The following is an 18,061-nucleotide window of genomic DNA, read 5'->3' as shown; positions in this document are numbered from 1 at the left end:
TTATTTTGATTTTCTCTTGATTGTTCTGTTACCGCAGGTGTCTGTTATAACATCACGGCCACGGAGGGTTTACATATTTAGTTTCAACAATCAAGTGAAGTACCAATGGAACACGATTGCACGTGAGTAGTAAAGAGCTCTTGAATATGTCTTCAATTAAAATCTTTACTGTACTGCCTCGTCCCCAGGCTTCCTCCTCCTTGGTCGTGCCAGTTCGCTAGGCGTTATGGTAGTATTAAGCTGATTTTATATTTTAGCAAAAAATGATATAGAAATTTATTTAAAAATGGAGCTAACAGTTTCGATCTTTCGATGTGGTTACCCCGTTCAACGATGACAAAAATGACGAATTATTAATCAAACAGTTTACAGACAATTGAAATTTACTGATTAATGCGAATGGGTGTCATATCTAGTTTAGTGATCAAATAAAGTTCCGAGTTTTTACCTGTTGATATTAGTCGATTTATTGTATATGATCATCTTTGTTTCAGTAAAATGCAGAGATGGTTTCAAAAAAACATCTGATGGAAAATGTGTTGGTGAGTAAACCAAAGCAACACAAATGATATTACAGTATTATTATTATCATCATCATTATTAATTAGTACCTACACAAATCTTGATTAATTTTTGTACTGTCGAACATATTTTTCGTAATTGAAATTATTTTCAATTAATAAAGAAGCAGATAACACATTATTTTCCTTGCAGATATCGACGAATGTAAGGACTCTGGCGGCTGCAAGGACAAAATTGCCACGTGTTACAATACCATTGGTTCATTTAGATGTTCTTGTCCACAAGGTTACAACACAGACTATCAAGGGGGTTGTAGTGGTATGTGTTTTTTGTATTAATTCCATTAGGTATGTGTGAGTTATGATACTTTCTCAGTTTGCTAGTGTAATTTTGCATGTTTTAAATTTTAGTAATATCATAACTCATCGTCTTGATTATCATCATTATCGTCATCATCATCATTATCATCATGTACAACAACAGCAACAACAACGTTAATAGCAACATCATCTAAATGACTGTACACAGATATTTTAATTATATAAATAATTGTCAAGACCATTCTGAGTACTATTTTAATAGCGTAAAAAGACATAAGTTAATTTTTTTGAGACTGCAATATCAGACTGGCCCAATGAAACAGGAACTTTATAGAAGAAAGAGCAAATAGTAGGCTTCCCAAATTTTGATATTGGCGCCATGCAAGATCATGCAAAGAGGCCAAGATTAGCTCTTCTCCTTCTTTCACTAGGGTTAATTTATATGCGTTTCGTAAAGCTCCTAGTCCAAATTTTTTCTATTATTATTTCCAGAAACAATTTTATAACGTTATGTTTTTTTTAAACAGATGTGAATGAATGTCGAAGAAATAATGGCGGGTGTAGTGAGTATTGCCACAATAGCCCAGGCTCGTACCACTGCGGCTGTCGAAGTAGTGGTTATAGAGTGGTGGACGGATATCGCTGCGAAGGTTAGCTTCTTCATATACCGTTTATTCGCGAAAGGTTGTCGAAAAAAAGCACAGAAGTGCATGCGGCAAGATCGAACGGTAGTATGGGTAAAAGAAGATAGCCGGCTACTGAACGTGCTAAATACTAGCGAGATATAACGACATAAAAAACGTGAATTTGCACGTTTTTTTTTTCTTTTCAGACACGTGGAAACTAGGTACTTTTAGCCACGCTGAGTTTTAAGAGTTTTTTAAACTCTAAGACATGCAATAGTAAAAATAAAACTACAGTAAAGGGCTGCTGAGAGGAAAAACGAATTACTCAAGTGCAAAAATACACTCTTGTACTTTTTTTCCGACAACCTTTCTCGCAACAGCTGAATACGCCACAACAGAATAAACATCAGAGCCTGCTTTGTTGTATTAAAGAAAAAAGAAAAACATTACAATGGCGGCTGACAACTAATTCCAATTATCCATTGCATCCTTTCCATACTACTCACAGCAAGAATTGAAAAAATAGTAATAATTTTTACTGAAAGTTGTCATTAGAGAGATCACGTATCGCATTTGTTTTCCGACAAGAGAAAAAATCCCACTTGTGCCATCCGCCCTTGTCTGCTCAAAAAGGACTGATTTTGAAAGTTAACAATTTTTTTCTGGATTTACTCTAGTTGTTAGTGCTGTAGTGCTCTTTCTGATATATCCACCAAGGTGAACCCTACGGTCGAATGGCTTCTCATCCATGGGGTCACCCAACGCAACTAACACCGTAGACACTAGCACCAGACTGATGGGCCGCTAATGAAAGCAGACTTAACCTTGAGTTATATTTTAATTGTTTATTCCACATTTGTTCGCCAGATATCGATGAATGCCAAGAAGGAAAGGATAACTGCGACAAGACGACTACTACCTGCAGAAACTACGCCGGAAGCTTCGTGTGTGATTGTAAGCAAGGATACACCTATAAGGACAGGAAATCTTGTCAACGTATGTAGCAGCTGTGGTATAGTGTTTTTTTTTTTTAAATTTAGGTAACTAGCTCGTAAAGCAGTCTAAAGACAAGCTAGTGTCACGGTCGTGTACAAAAGAGGAACATTGAAGAGAGTATTTTTTTTCTCGCCAGTAACAGCTTAAAACCAAAAGCAGCTGGAGCTATCCATAGGTTTTAGTTCTGTAGGTCAAGATATAGCCTTAACCTGCCCTAGAAAATAAGTCTTCACCCATCTTTTTTCGGCCAAGAATAAGCCACCTCCCCCCACCCCGAATATATAAACTCAGGGATTTCTTAGGGATCTCTGTAGATATAATACGGGCCGTACCCTACGCACCATATATACAGTCTCCAAAATGCTTTTCTCTCTATTCTGAAGGACATAACTTTTCAACCTCGTTTTTTTTTAGCCCGCACCGTAAGATACGGAGCCTTGCTTCTTGTTTTTTGATTTTCTGGACCCTGCACGTCCCGGTCACAAGAGATGGTACTAAATCAGCCACGTTGGGCGGGATTTTACGAAGTGGGTTATCCAAAACTAAGGAGAGCTTGACCGGTGCGAGTTCTCTTCTTTTGGATTTCCCACTATGTTTCATTGAGCTGATTTAATTTGTACCGATACGACCGGGCCGTGCAAATACCTTACAACATGTCTTTGCTTCATATTGTTATATTCAGAGGGTAAAATTTCGATATTGTAGAAGGTACCTAAACCTTTATACACGAAAAACGCCTTTCCATTGAATCATAGTTAATATAGGGAAATGGTTAGGAAGCCCGGCAAACATCAAAGGAGCAAACAAAGAGGCCAAGATTTATGTTGGAAGGTCCACGACCCTGCACATCTTTTGTTTTGCGCTCATACACTATGCATGAATTACGTAATTAATCGCAATGTTTCTATTGGTTAGTTACATGAACACACGTAACCACCTATTGTATTTTGTCAGGTTTTTTGCAGGGTCCCCCCCAAAATAGCGAACAAAAACATACCACAAAGAACTTTGTCGGGATTCCTAACCATTTCCCTCTATTAATATGATTGAATGCAATACAAAATATCCTGTAATAACAACCTCCAGCCCCCCTTTCCCCGGAAATAAGAACCCCGAATAAATATTATCGAAATTTTACGATAGTATATTGCATGATTCGCATGATACGATTTAATATTACTTATTCCCCGTTTTTTACCGTTTTGCACAGGTCAAACATGTCCTCACTTTAACTCTGGCAGGGATTCTCATGGTACACTTGAACCCGCTCGATGTTTCCAAAAAGAACAAAACAAATATGAAGACAAGTGTAAAGTTGTTTGTAATCAAGGATACGTCCCAGCAACGCAAGCGTACGTGATTTCTAGCTGCGGGCCACAAGGGAGCTGGGTGCCTTACCCAACATCTTGCATAGGTAAGTCAGGTTGTATTCAAAACGTGAAAGATGAACGTGCTGAGTGCATTACGCGTGTTACACCCTCTCTTTATTGGCGTGTTATCAATAAGGGAATAAAATGACTTTTTGAGGGAATATTGTTTATTTCCGCCCGCGTAGTGTCATTTGTGGCCCGAGCGCGAAGCGCAAGGGCCACAAATGACACTACAAGGGAGCAAATAAACAATATTCCCGAAAAAAGTCATTTTATTATCATTTTTATCAATAAACAAGGCCAACTAACATCCAGATAGGTAACACATTCAGTTTAATGAAGTTAGCATCATGATTTTTAATTCAAATAACACAAGTTCTTACTTCGTCGCAATGAAAATTATACACGATGCTACTGAGGCTTATGTCTTATTGTGTAGTTGTAGTATAGAAGAGCTAGCTGCAGTGTCTCTGAAAATAATGAGCAATGGATTGATTCATGGATAATAATACTTTAAAATTCCTTCAACTGCTTTAGCTAAATTAGCTCGACCGGAGATACACAATTCAAGTGAACGATGTTTCGTTTCTCGCAAGACAACAAGGAGTTGCTCTCTTTGTCTCTTCGCCTTGTGCATTTGCTACTAAATCCGATCTTTTAGCTGTATTTTGTCCCATTTACAACAAATAGACTTGATTTTTCCTACCGAACACAATTTGCTTGTCGAAAAACTGTTCGAGACTCTTGCTGTACGCGTACGCACCTGAATGGTTTTCCCGCGTTAGCGACGCTGATTGGTTAAAATTAATCGGATGATGAACTGAGAACCAATCAGCTGCAGGGCCGTCAATGCATTAACTGCCCGCTAGAAGTCATTTGCGGCCCGCAAAGTGCATGTTTTCAATAGGTTTTCAATTTGGCCGCGTGTATTGATAATAATGTTATATTGATAGCCCGTTCAAAGCACTTCTACCTTTATGAAACGAATATATGAAATTCATATATTTGTACTGCGGAACGATATACATGTTTAAGCAAAAAGATCATCGCAGTAATGAACACAACTTAAGCAGTTGTGAAAAGCAAACCTGAAAAAATATGTAAACATTCTGGCATTTCTTTTCTCCTTTTTTATCAGGAAGACAGTGTCCGTTATTAAATGACATTAAGAACGGTCAGGTGCAAGACGGGTGCAGGATAAGCACCCAAAGGTATGGTGACAGATGCCGATATTACTGTTACAATGGATACAGATTGAAGGGAGATTATACACGAGACTGTCAGGCAAACGGTACGTGGAGTGGAACTGAACCGACTTGTGAAAAGATTCATCCAAGTGAGTGATATAAGAAAACTTTTCAACCCCGTTACAGTGTTAAGGCCTCTCCATAAGCTAAGAAGTTTTAATTGGACATGTTGCGTTTAGACATGATTTCGTAACCCAAATGTGGTCCATTGATTTTGACAGATGTGTTAATGAGATGCAAGCTCTTTATGATATAGGCATCACAAAGTGTCTTTCGTGATAAAATTTCACCAAAGCACACATATCAATATTTAAGATCTCCTTCTGTCAACAGACGGGTCATAGGAATAAAGAAAATCATCAACAAGGGAATTTTGTCTTGATCTAAACACCAATTTAAGTTCCAACTTAAAAATGATTGACATGAGTCGAAGTTGTGTTATTTTGATATTGTAAACAGCTATTTCAATTTACGTTATTGAATAAAAGCGCTTAAGCCTAAGCGACAGGACCGAATGTGGTCTGAATATTCACTAGAACTTTGCATATTAAAAGGACCAATACAAGTTTAACATAGCGGTTTGTAAGCTATTCCTTATGTACTGGATGTTTAGTAACTACGTAACCAAGGGTCATTTGTTCGAAATCATATAGAAACGAAAAAATGCTAGCTCTAACTATATTTTTATAAATGGTTCCTCTGAGTATCTGTACAGTATTTGGCAAACATATATATATATATATTTTTTTTATTCTGAAAGAACCATACATCTCATGTCCTGCTGACATATACGTGGTTCTTAAGCCCGGAATGAGCACGGCAGACGTCAGTGATAAATGGACACGCCCTACAGCTAACGTCAAGAACATAACCGCTGTAAGCCCGCCCGGTGTCAGCAGCAGTTATCAATTCCCCTATGGGAATACGATTGTCAAATGGGTGGCGGTGAATGAAATTGGAGAACACGATTACTGTGTGGTTCATGTTAATGTGAGAGGTAAGTGTCCGTTGTTGTTATTGTTGTTGTTGTTTAGTGTTGTTGTCATAAAAAGCAGAAAGTTTGCAAACTTATATAAAAGATATCCTTTTCCATATATATAAAAACTGGCGAAGTAATTGCTCGAAATAGAGTAGAAGTGGAGTACGCAAGCTCAAAATTGAACGGAAAATTGGCAAAAAGGAGTACAAAATAACTGTTACAATGAATTAACAATAAATTTTTAGATTTTAATCAAATATCATATCTCCATGGACTAGGCTTTTGTGTTTTATATTCGGTTAAGTTTGCAACTTGAAAAACGTGAAAGGCAAAACTATGGCTAGGCATGATGCCAACGTGATAATCCACTGGGTCACTTCGTTCCAGGCCCACGGGAAAACATAAATTGGCCAATGGGCCAGAGGGCGAATCCTATAAGGATAAAAGAAAATATCCCCTAGCTAGCTATTCGTCCTTCGAATCCCTCCTCTCACCATCAGAGATCTGCAGATAACAAGAAAGGTCTTTTTAAGTCTCAATCAAATATTTAGGCAAGTGATCCTTTTACATATTCTTTTCCTTAACATATTATTAATACTACAGTATGTGGTCCTTGGTCCGCGAATAAAAGTGATAAACTTGAATATCTTACCTGAATCAAAAATTTCGGCTGAAATTTCCCTGAGATAGCTTTTATGATTCTCGAGTTAATTCCAGAGTGGCAACTTTCCTTTGAAGTATTTTTCTTGTATTCGAAAAGGTGTCGTGTCCTGGCCCGGTCCGCGGTTGTGGTCCTTATCCGCGAGTCACGTAAACAAGTGAATACTGTATCGCAATAATTTTTAAAAAAGTTGCATGTGTGTTTTTTATTGCTCTCCTGTCGGTATTCTTTTCCGGGGTCTCGCTAATAACATCCTCTTTGTCACCCGTCTCCGGCATCTTTGAGCGTGAGCTGAAAAAAAGAAAAGCCGGTTTAGATATCGAGGAAAATTTATCATATTCGAGTCGGGACAAGGACCTCACGGACAAGGACAATACTGTAGTTACTAGTGCTAGCAGTAAACCTTGGATTGCAATTATGATTCCGTTTCAGAAGTAAAAGTCGACCTCAAAAACCCACACAAACCTTTAACTTAGATAAATCAAATAAATCGTCTTATTATCAAAACTATTTTATACACTTTCTTAGATCATGAAGACCCAAAGATCATCTTTTGTCCAGAAAGGATTTTCAAAGTGTCCTACACTAATGACCCCGTGTGGGTGAACATCTCAAGACCGATTTTCAGTGACAATGTTGGGATCGTTAGATACTCCCCTCCTCTTATAGACGGCAAATACTTCACTCGTCACCTTGGACACTATTTATATTTCGAGGCAGTCGACGCTAGTGGGAACTCGGCTCAGTGTAAAATTATAGTGTTGGTCGGAGGTAAGAATCGAGGCTGTGAGATGTTAATATCGTTTTATCAAAAAACTTCCAAGAAAAAAAATTTCCAAGTTTACCGACCCGTTAGGCGAGGGAAATTGTGTTGACAAAATGGAACTGAATTTATTTCCAAGCTTCTCTTTTTCTATCTATCTGCAGCAGTAAAAATATCAAATGAGTAGAAATAAAGTTGTCGTTAATTCTCCCAGCCAACGAGCATAGAATCCATATTAACGCATACAACTCGCCACATTGGTCCCAGAGAAATAAACGTACGATAATAAAAGCCAGATTTGGGGTGTATTGTGTGTCAACAAGACAACATGACGTCATATGACGAGCGAAATAAACCATTTTGTCTAGCCGCTGTCATATTGGATCTTAGAATTAGTGGAATCAACACTAATAAAACGATACTAAAATGACCTAAAAATGTAAAAGTTACAACAGCAAAAAAAGTTAAAAATCGTGTTCAAAAAGAATAAATTGAAAATCTTACAATGCAACTTCACATTTCTGTTAAAAAGAAATATTTCACTAAGTATTCTTTATATTACATACAGGATATCGTTGTCAATTGCCTCCCGAGGGTCCCCCCGGTAGTTCGTGGACATGCAACTGGTTTGGTGGAGGAAGCCGATACTGTGCTAGGATATGTCCTCAAGGAGGAAAGGTCTTTGGTACAAATGGGTGGTGGATGTGTCGATCATACACGGATGGAATATGGAAATTTATTTCTCATCAACCAAGACCAGTCGCACATTGTGTTGGTAAGAAGTAGAAATGTATCAGTCTACTCGAAATAGTAATTCTTCTTCTCAAACATCCTCATATTTCATTAAGTTTTGTCTTTAAAACTTTCAAATAGCATTACGTAATAGTCAGTGATCAAGTTTATGTTCATATTAAACAAAACTAGTCAAATAATCAGTGATCAAGAATTTGATAATAATTTGTCTCTCATTTCAATACAGGACGATATAATTGCACTAATTGCATATTAATATAATAGTCAGTGGAGTTCATTAATTGCACAATCAAGGTTGAAATTGATAACTGCTGGGGATTCGAAATTATATGATCTATTTTATTGAAAAATATGTCTCTAATTGATGAATATCTTGGACAATGAAATAGAAAATGGGTTTCATCTTCAAATTGCCACAAAAGTGCAGTCTGTCACTTCTGGGGATTTTTCCTTCCTGTGTGTGATTCTTCTTTTTTGTTTTTTGGATATCTTCATCGGGCCTTTTCGGGACTTCTGCCTCTTCCGCGCGTCGCGGTTTGCCCGCCTGGCGGGCCAGGCCTCACGCTTGCGCGCGCGGGCGGGGGAAGCGACTATGGGTCTGACGCGGCGGGGTGTCCCCGTGGGGCGCGGGGGGCCTTTCAGTGGGGCGGGGAGGCTCGTCACCCGACGTTGGGGCCGTCCGCTCTGGGGCGGCCGGAGGGAGGGTGTGCGGGCTTCGTCACTGGGCGGGGTGCGCCCTGTGGTGTGATAGTATAGTCATGGGGGGGTTATAGAGGGCAAGCAAAGGCACATCCAGGTGCACCCCTCCCCCCCCCACCCTCCCTACGACCCGACCCCGGGATCCTCACTAGTTTGAGCATAATGTTATTGATGTACTGAGTTGAATCAGTGTTGATTATCTCAAAGTTGTAGCGAATAATTGTTTTAGTCTTATTTTCAGAGGTAAATATCAAGAACTATAAAATAAAGAACTAAAACACAAAAACAACAAACACAAGTGCTCACTTGAACACGTGTAAACGGAGATTGCGGAGATTTCGTGTTAACTCATTCGGTTCTATTCAGTCCTAGTGATTGGTCGATCGCGACAGAAAGTGGTACAAATTCCGCCCACCGCCTCTGGCACAAGGCTTGACTGACGTCATCGCCTAAAAAGGAGTGATGATTAAATCCAACGCAGTTGACTTGAACAGTTATTTTAAACTTAGCTTCCTGGTTCCAATCATTTATCTCCTTATGTGGCAACTTTTGTACGTCTAAAGGAATAGGAGCTCATTTGATTTATCGAAGTTAAAACTCAAAGTGCTTTTCGGGGTTATATTAACTTCTTAAAGTAGTGGAATATTTGTATTAAAATTAAACTTTTCACAAGTTTTCAACCCTCTTCTTTATAAATTGCTTATTAGATCAGTTAAACATCTATTTTTAATGTTGAGAATTTTTTCCTCAGGCTATAAGAACGTTAATACCAGTCTTCCATGTGACGTTGGTAGCATTCGGAATTCATCATTTGGTTTAACGGGCTGTTGTAAGTTATTGACTCTTTTCTCTTAAATCTTCTTTTTAGTTTTAAGCTTAAAAAATTAATTTCTCTCTATTTAAATGCCGCTTCCCTTTGACTATTCTTCATCTATTATTAGTGATGGTGTATGAGGCTATATATCCCATTTCTGTAGAATTTAATTAGATCTTGATTGGTCACTAGAACTTTTAAAGGCAGAACTAACAACATAATTTTTTCCAATCAATAAGAAAAGATTAGGCAGTGCAATCATCTGCAGTATTAGATTGTGTCAGAGCTACATGTAGATATAATAGCTATGGCCACGAAATAGTCGTCGATGCACATGAAATAGACTGATAGTTGTTTAAATACGTTATCGAATACAATGATTAGGTGAAACGTCTATTTGTAACCACGATCTTGGACAATGCAAGGTAGCAAGTATCTCGCGAGAATATTACACATTTAAAAAAAAAAACATTAGCTCAAACGAAGGCATTTTAAACCGGGGACTTGGAAACACGATTTCGGTGGCAAAGTAAACTGTTCATAAATCAGAGTTCAAATAATTGCATGTATAAGGGATGAGCTTAAAGCTTGATGATGTCAAAGCCTTTTAACTTTTTTTTACCTTATTGCATAGATGAATGCCCTCCTGGAACGTACTACAAAAGTGGTGCCTGCGAGGCATGCGCAGAAGGGACGTATCAGGACAAAACTGCACAGACAAGCTGTAAAGCCTGCCCTGCAGGAACATCTTCAATGAAAGGATCTTACGACTGTAGACGTGAGTGGTGTTTGTTTGTTGGATGTACAGTAGAATCCCTCAGTTAAAGAGAATATACGTGATCTAGGAGTTGTACTCAAACGGGTTGTAACAACGAGTAAAATAATCATACAAATAAGGCCACAAAAAGTCACTGCGATTATATTTAGGGGTAGTGTCCTAGTTGAGGAGAGATGATTTCGTTTTGGGCCTATAGGACAACACACTGGCAGCTTCGTAACATTTCAAAGCACCCTAGCACCTCCTCGTATTAGTCTCGTGGTAAATAATAAAGATGGTAAATTTTAAGCTCGGTAATAAATAATGAAGATGAAATGTTCAACATGACACGATCACGGGACAAAGAAAAAATCTGAGTCCCCGACGGGAATCGAACCCATGGCCTCCCAGATCCCGGTTGGGCGCTCTAACCAACTGAGCTACGAGAGACTCGTGGTGAGCTGGGCTACTTAACACAAATCAGTTACAGAAGTCTTACTAAAAAAAAGTCACTTTTTTATTCCGGCAGCTATTTGTCCTCCTGGTCGCTATTCCAAGGATGGTTTGGGTCCGTTCTGTGAATTCTGTTCCAATGGAACTTACCAAGACAAATCACAACAGACAAGTTGTGCGGCTTGTCCTAAGGGGACCTACACTCTGCATATTGGAGCTACTTTCTGTGGAAGTAAGTTGCTTGCAATTGGTAACTTAAAAAAATGAGATTTTTACAACTTATCTGCTTAGAGGATATTAATTACAGGTCGTGATATATTTTCTTCTTAATTCACAGAATCGCCACAGATCACTAAACTTGAACCAGGAGACGCTGTTTCGGTAAAAGCCGGTGGCACTGTGGTGCTGAAATGCTTCTCACAAGGAGAACCAGCGCCTTCTGTTTACTGGCAGTACTCAGCTAATGGTAAAGGTGAGTTAATATATAGATTTAGGCAAGCCTAAAACGGAGCTCCCCTATTTGCCCTTTATACTTTTTTGCCTTCTTTTTTTTATATTTTTCATCATCACTAAATATAAGTAACTTTTCTACCCTTCTTTTTATTCTTATCAATTCCTCTCTTTAACTTTCTTATTCTTTACTACTTTTTTGGGGGGGGGCGACCTCCTTCTTTCACTCCACTTTCTTCTCCTTATTTTCAAATACTTTAAAAAAATCTATTTTGCATTCTCAACATATTAAATATTAACATAAATTTTTCGATACTAAATTACCGTATTTTTCACTCCCTCGTATCCCGCAGATAGCACATATTATACCCCCCTTAATACACTCATCTATTGGCTTTACATAATCAAACAATCACTCAAATATTCCTTTCTTCACACAAATTTCCCTTCCTCTTCCTCCCAATTTTTTATGGGGCACACCCACCCTCCGCTTCAGACTATACTTTTCCCCAACTTTTTTTTTTTATCTTTTCTTTTTTTTCTTCTTTTCTGCAGACTGGTTCTTGCGCCCTTTTCTTCTGCTTTCTATTTACCTTTACCCTCCCTCCTCCCCCTTTTATTTTTTTTTTTCTTTTTTTTTTTTCTTTTTCCTCACTATTTTTATCCCTACCCCCTTCCCTCCCTTCTCCATACCCTTTCCCTTGCTATCTTTCTCTTTCATCATTTCTTCACCCCCCCCCCCCCAAAAAAAAAAAAACTTCTGTTAGTACTATTTTTCTTTTTTTCTTTTTTCTCACTTTACATTCTTTTTCTTCTCTTTTCTACTCATCTTGACTTACTTTAACGCATATTACCTCTTTCCGAAACACATTTAGAGAGACCTGTTTCATTACTATACAACGTTCACAGCTAAGGGAAAGTACAGGCTCCTCGACATTTGAGAGCGAATGCCTACTAGTCAGTTGAAAAAGCTAGCTGTGGTGCTGATTAATCATTTATTTGAATCTAATCCGGTGAACGTTGACAAGAAATTTTCCATAAATGAATAAGCCTATTATTTTATAACTTAACTTTTAATACTCACATTCTCAAAACGTCGCTCGTTTTTTTTCTGCTCTCTTTGTTTTTCTCTCTCCGGCTCCTCGCTACTTCGTTCCTCTTTTCGCTCTTTTGCTGGGCTCTTTCATGCTCTCTTTGTCGTTGTTGTTCGCTACTATTCACGTCGCGGTCGCTTTTCTCCCCAAGTTCCTCCTCTCTTCCTCACAGAGATTAGAAAAAATAAGTTTTTTTTTTGTTCGACCGGCTGAATAAACGTATTGAATCTAGAGACTGAAGTCGTTTTGAAGCTTCTTTGCAATTAAAAATTGAAATCTTTGCCTACTACATTTTCCCACCAACAAACGCGGGCTCCCCGGAAGACAACTCGTCCCCAGTCCTAATCAGGGCGGACGGACGGACGGACGGACGGACGGAAGGTCACGTGACTACCAAACTTTTTCGGCTTGACGGGTTTCAGTTTATCTGCTTTGTCCGCATGAACCAATGGGGCTCCGCCTTCGGCGCCGTGCGAGCTCCGCTATTAATTAGAGGGTAGCAAAGGGCGTGTTGTGTTCCCGTTTGACGCACAAATTTTAACCAAGTTCACGTGTCACGTACACTTGAAACAGCAGAATTCTCGAATCACATGTCTTTTCCAGCTATTTTCACACGTCACAGTATAATTTTTGCCTTATTTTCACGCATAGGACTAATTTTTGCCCTTTTCCTCTGTCACGCATAAACCCTTTGCTACCCTCTTATTAGGGAGACAAGATTGCTTATCGATTAGAAGGGAGTTTAACATAAAAAAATCTAAATGCTGATTCAGTTCATTATAAGGTTGTTTGTCACTTCACAAAACTGACATTGAAGGTTGTCCACTGTACAGGTTCCAAGACTCAAAAACAAATGAAAGACGAAGACGGTAATCCCACAGGAACACAGCTGACTATAACAAATGCGGACTCGTCAGATGCTGGAGACTACACGTGCACGTCAGCTAACACACACGGTGAAATCACACGCGCTGTACACGTGACTGTCACAAAGTCCTCTTCTAAGAGATCAACGGTACAAGAGACAAGTAAGTGGCTTACAGTTAATAGTTCATAAATGTTTTATAAGGATTTATGTAATCATCTTTCATATCGAACTGCATGTGTTTTCCGGAAATACATTCAGAGTCATTTTCGGCATTGAAGTCACTAATGCAATTGAAACAATGATTTCTGTTTTCGCTGTAGAAAGAGTTTACTCCCTCTTTACTTTGTTCTGAAACAGTACACAACAAGCTGCCTTTGATGAAGACAGTAATAAGTACTAGGCACGTAACCACGCATCCTTACCCTTTTCGAGTCACAGTGGTGTTGCTCACCACTGCCGGTAGCAGGAGAGACATTATGTAAAGCATAATGCATTAGCAAAATACAATCTAATTTATTTAAAAATTATAACACCGAGTGAAGGAATTAATAAGAAATGGTTATGAAATTTACAGAATTAGCGATGGATGACTTTGTACCAAGGACTCAAGGTAAGAAGTTGTTTCTTGTGTGAAGCATAAAAAAATATAAATGATAATTTAGTAAATGGTCATTTGATGAAGTCTCACATAGTCTATCTTTGCTCATATTGATTTCTTAAACGCAGTCAATCAATAAAAATCCCTTATCTATTGTATGATCAACGCACCATGAAGATAACAATATTGACGTGAACCATTTTCTCCTACACCATATAGATTTTGGATAGATTTACTTAAACTTATTTTTAACGTCTAGGTGCTGTATTTTCTTTCAATAGATCAGTGTCCAACAGGAAAATTCAGCTCGGACGGTTTGGGGCCTTTGTGCCGAGTCTGTCCCAAAAACTCGTACCAGGACCAACCTGGAGAAACGGCATGCAAAAACTGTGAACATGGAACCAAGACTTTGCAATTGGCTGCGACTTCTGCAGAGGCTTGTGGAGGTACCCTGACTAGAACCTACGTCACTGAGGCCAGACTTTTAATTTATGTTTTCCCTTTTTCCTGTAGCCTTGTCGTGAATTTTATTGCAAAAACGTCGTACGGAAGCTACGTGATGTAAATTATCGTATTGTTGTTCTTTCCAGTTGCCCCTGTGATAACCAGTGTAAACTCAAGCATAAACATGACCAGCAAGGAAGCCTTTCTTGACTGCTATGCGCATGCGTCTCCATCACCACTTGTTGGCTGGCGCTTCGCAGAAGATATTCCAAGTGAGTCAGATGTCGCGGCTACAGTATATTCTTTCTTTCTTTCTTTCTTTCTTTCTTTCTTTCTTTCTTTCTTTCTTTCTTTCTTTCTTTCTTTCTTTCTTTCTTTCTTTCTTTCTTTCTTTCCTCCCTTCCTTCCTTCCGTCCTACATTCGATGTGATTTTGTTCTTTTTTGAGATTATCTATCACAAAAGTGTCCATCATTCAAAGTGTTTTTTTTTTTAGAGGGCCACAAAATCATTAGTTTTATGACTATTAAGTGTCATCCTCATTAAGTAAAGTTTGATTGGTCGATTAAATTATTCCTCAGTTTTGAAATGTTCGTCAATCCTAGAGGGAGAAACTTATAAGCGTGACAATTTCCTTTTCAGGTGATTTTCTTGGTATTCCCAAACTCGTACAGTTGGTGGACGACAAAGAGACGCCTGTCGGTACCCGGATGATAATCAGGGCGGTCACTGAGTTCAACACAGGGCGGTACGAGTGCACAGCGGTCAACCCATTTGGTCAGGACGAGAAAACTCTTGACTTAAAAGTACCGAGGGTATAGGTCAGTTTTCTCTTGATTAATATGTTTCAGTTTATCTGCAAATAAACTTCTCTTCCACCTGACAAGAAACAAGTTGGGGGGTGGGGGGTGGGGGAGGATAATGACAAAGAATTGTCTCTAGCCGTACATTGAGATATCAATTACAATTAACGAGTTAATTTTAATAAATGTTGGCGATTCTCGGTCTAACTTCAAGATTCGATCGAACCGGGGAAATATATTCATAGAGCGATAGAAACTCAATCTCACAAATAGAAGCGACAAATTTTCTTAAAATATGGAGAGGTTCAGTATGTTTAAAAATTAAAAAATTGTACCAGGCTTTCAGCTGCTTGGGTACAATGACCCCGATCCCGGGAATGGATCATCGCCGCGTTTTTCGTTGTTATGTTTTCACGATTATAGTACAGGTTTTTTTGTCTTACCGTAATGATTCGATTTAGCGCCCTCCTTCCGATAAGCGCCCCCTTCCGAAGAACGCCCCCCCCCCCCTCGAATGTGTTTTTGTCAATAAGCGCCCCTATTCTAATAACCCCCCCTTCTAATAGCGCTCCCACTGTTATAAGGTTTTCTTATTGTTAGTTATCGCAGATAAACTCATGAACATTCACCGTACCGTGCAGGTATATATTCACTGCTAAAATGAGCAGTTCTTTTAGAAGTAACTGACTTTTAACAATTTGTTACTGTTACAGTTTCTGTTATTGTTAGTTATTTTTATATTTATTTAAGTTTTGTTTTAAACATTTGGTTGTTTCTCAAAAAATTAAATAAGCGCCCTGTCCCGAATAAGCCCCCTGTCTCGAATAAGCGCCCTCCCTTGAGATGCCAAAAGTAAATAAGCGCCCCGGGCGCTAAATCGAATCATTACGGTATTCATTATTAATTCATTTTAATTTCCTTTTAATAGATACGTCACTAAAGAACTCAAGGAAGTAGCCATGTTCAATAAGGGATTATAACAGTCTTGTTACCTCTCATATTTCGACAAGACAAAATAAAGGCACAAGTTAATGTTAGACCGTGTTATATTTGTTTAAAGTTCATAATCTATTCCAGACCAGGCGCGACTGCAATCATGTGTTTGGAATATTTTCTTTAAGGGTATAAAATTATTCACTTCTTATATAAGTAGCACTTTTCCCTCTAAAAGAAGCAAAGACATCTACAACAATAATGGTATGACATTTTTATGGACTGACTGTATGTGTTCATGTTATATTCGTTCACTCTTATTATCCAGGCTAAAGTTTTTGTCAAAACCATTGCACGAGCAAAAATGGGAGCCACCCACTATGACAAACCAAAGGGGTTTCCTTCTCGCTGTATTTTGAAAGCTATCTTATCGAAACTCCAACATTCCCTGAATTCCTTGACAATGTAGTCTAGCAAACGAAAACATATGAATTGTTTAAATGTCTAGATTTCCCATGCAACTAAGATGCTTGAAGTGAAACCTTTCAAAAGTGACTACGGAAGCTTCGACTGTACTTAGAATAACTTAAAAAAGTACTACTTATTTTTTACATCTCTAAACATGGCGATTTAAGAGCTGTAAATCTCATGATTAATACTCGGTGCATGTGCCAGGAAGCAACCTCAACTTTACAACTCATTCTTACTTTTCAAACAGTAAAAATCAAGCAGATATTTACACAGTTTACAAACGCGTATCAGTGAAAAAAAGGTCCTTTCCTTATCTATTCAACAGTCCATACTCGTTTTTCCTCTCTTTTCTATATGTATCGCACCTCATATAAACCCCATGGCAAAGGTGTATTATTAGAAAGAATATTTTTATTGTCTATGAACAATTTTTGCCAAAAGAAGCTCATTATTTTAAGTCGAAAAGCAGTGATGCTAAAATCCCTTAAGACGTCTGAGATTATTTTAACATCTGACAATGTTTCCATTTTTACTGCTCGATGAGTGTCTTCCACTTTCAAAGCCAGTGATAGAAACGACAAAATGAAGTTGTTGAAGCTTTCTATAAAAATCACCAAAAGTGTCAGCTTAGAGAGAACAAAAACAAAAACAAGATAGTGGTGTTTTATGAAGTTAACCTGCGTGTAGTTTAAAAACCCTACAGCTAGAACCCTTAAAATGTAGCTCAATGCAAAACCAGTAACTATCATATGTTGGGTGAAAGAATTGGAAGAAACAAATAATATTATGAATCTAGAGAGAGCCACGAGAAAAAGGAGGACCAAGGTCCAAAATGAGGGAAGATATTTCAGCTGTTGCAAGATCACCTTGTAACCAGGGAATGCTGGAACCTTCTGTAACGCAGCTACAAGAATAACGCCATGAACACATTGCGTGACCAACCAAGTCAGTTCCAGTTCCCCTGAGTAGTCAAAAGCTGCGTTGTTGTCACACCGATAGGTGAGAGAATTTTTCTTGAAGCACGTCACGCAACGAATTAAGAACAAACATGTACCAGCCAACTGCCAGCACAGCAATAAACTGTAACACACTGCCAATAGATGGATTCTACAAACGTTTCTCTTATTCCTTGAGTCTTTAATCACGTGATTCAAACGTGATGGGTTTATAAGTGGAAGATTTTCTTCAGATGTAGTCATGTTCAGAAGACTTCTTCGTCTCGACTTACTCTCTCTTGGTTGGTGTTTCTAATGACGACTGTAAGGATTTGTGGGTGGCAATGAACAGCTTCTTAATCTCGGAATGCTCTGTTGAATTTTCCAACGGAAACTGAAAGAACAAAATACAACCCTGGCTAAAACGTTCGGGACACTTTTTGGCATAAAAAAAACAGCAAACAATGTAGTCCCCCTCCTCCATAGAGTCAAACATGTATCACACT

The 18,061-nt window shown here is 38.5% G+C and overlaps 1 protein-coding gene and 1 non-coding gene across 2 annotated transcripts in view; one reads left to right on the top strand and one right to left on the bottom strand.

Annotated features, from left to right (window-relative positions):
• The window catches only part of LOC144653611 (uncharacterized), a 19,125-nt gene extending 2,872 nt beyond the window's left edge, over positions 1-16,253 (top strand). The window contains exons 4-23 of the mRNA XM_078513653.1: positions 38-122; positions 495-542; positions 715-840; positions 1,370-1,492; positions 2,336-2,464; positions 3,675-3,878; positions 4,973-5,170; positions 5,842-6,078; positions 7,250-7,492; positions 8,053-8,259; positions 9,688-9,765; positions 10,385-10,528; positions 11,037-11,192; positions 11,298-11,432; positions 13,338-13,532; positions 13,947-13,982; positions 14,252-14,416; positions 14,561-14,686; positions 15,056-15,234; positions 16,145-16,253. Of these exons, the coding sequence (XP_078369779.1) occupies positions 38-122; positions 495-542; positions 715-840; positions 1,370-1,492; positions 2,336-2,464; positions 3,675-3,878; positions 4,973-5,170; positions 5,842-6,078; positions 7,250-7,492; positions 8,053-8,259; positions 9,688-9,765; positions 10,385-10,528; positions 11,037-11,192; positions 11,298-11,432; positions 13,338-13,532; positions 13,947-13,982; positions 14,252-14,416; positions 14,561-14,686; positions 15,056-15,234 (2,814 nt within the window). The 3' untranslated portion in view covers positions 16,145-16,253. The remainder of the gene's footprint in view (positions 1-37; positions 123-494; positions 543-714; positions 841-1,369; positions 1,493-2,335; positions 2,465-3,674; positions 3,879-4,972; positions 5,171-5,841; positions 6,079-7,249; positions 7,493-8,052; positions 8,260-9,687; positions 9,766-10,384; positions 10,529-11,036; positions 11,193-11,297; positions 11,433-13,337; positions 13,533-13,946; positions 13,983-14,251; positions 14,417-14,560; positions 14,687-15,055; positions 15,235-16,144) is intronic.
• Positions 10,884-10,958, bottom strand: Trnap-ggg (transfer RNA proline (anticodon GGG)). Its single transcript has one exon. It is a non-coding gene; the product is annotated as a tRNA-Pro (tRNA).
• Positions 16,254-18,061: the final 1,808 nt, after the last annotated feature.

This window comes from Oculina patagonica, chromosome 5 (genome assembly GCF_052425735.1).
Source record: "Oculina patagonica isolate OP01 chromosome 5, crgOcupat, whole genome shotgun sequence".
In the NCBI taxonomy this organism is placed as follows: Eukaryota; Metazoa; Cnidaria; class Anthozoa; order Scleractinia; family Oculinidae; genus Oculina; species Oculina patagonica.
This window is presented reverse-complemented; position numbering and strand designations above follow the sequence as displayed.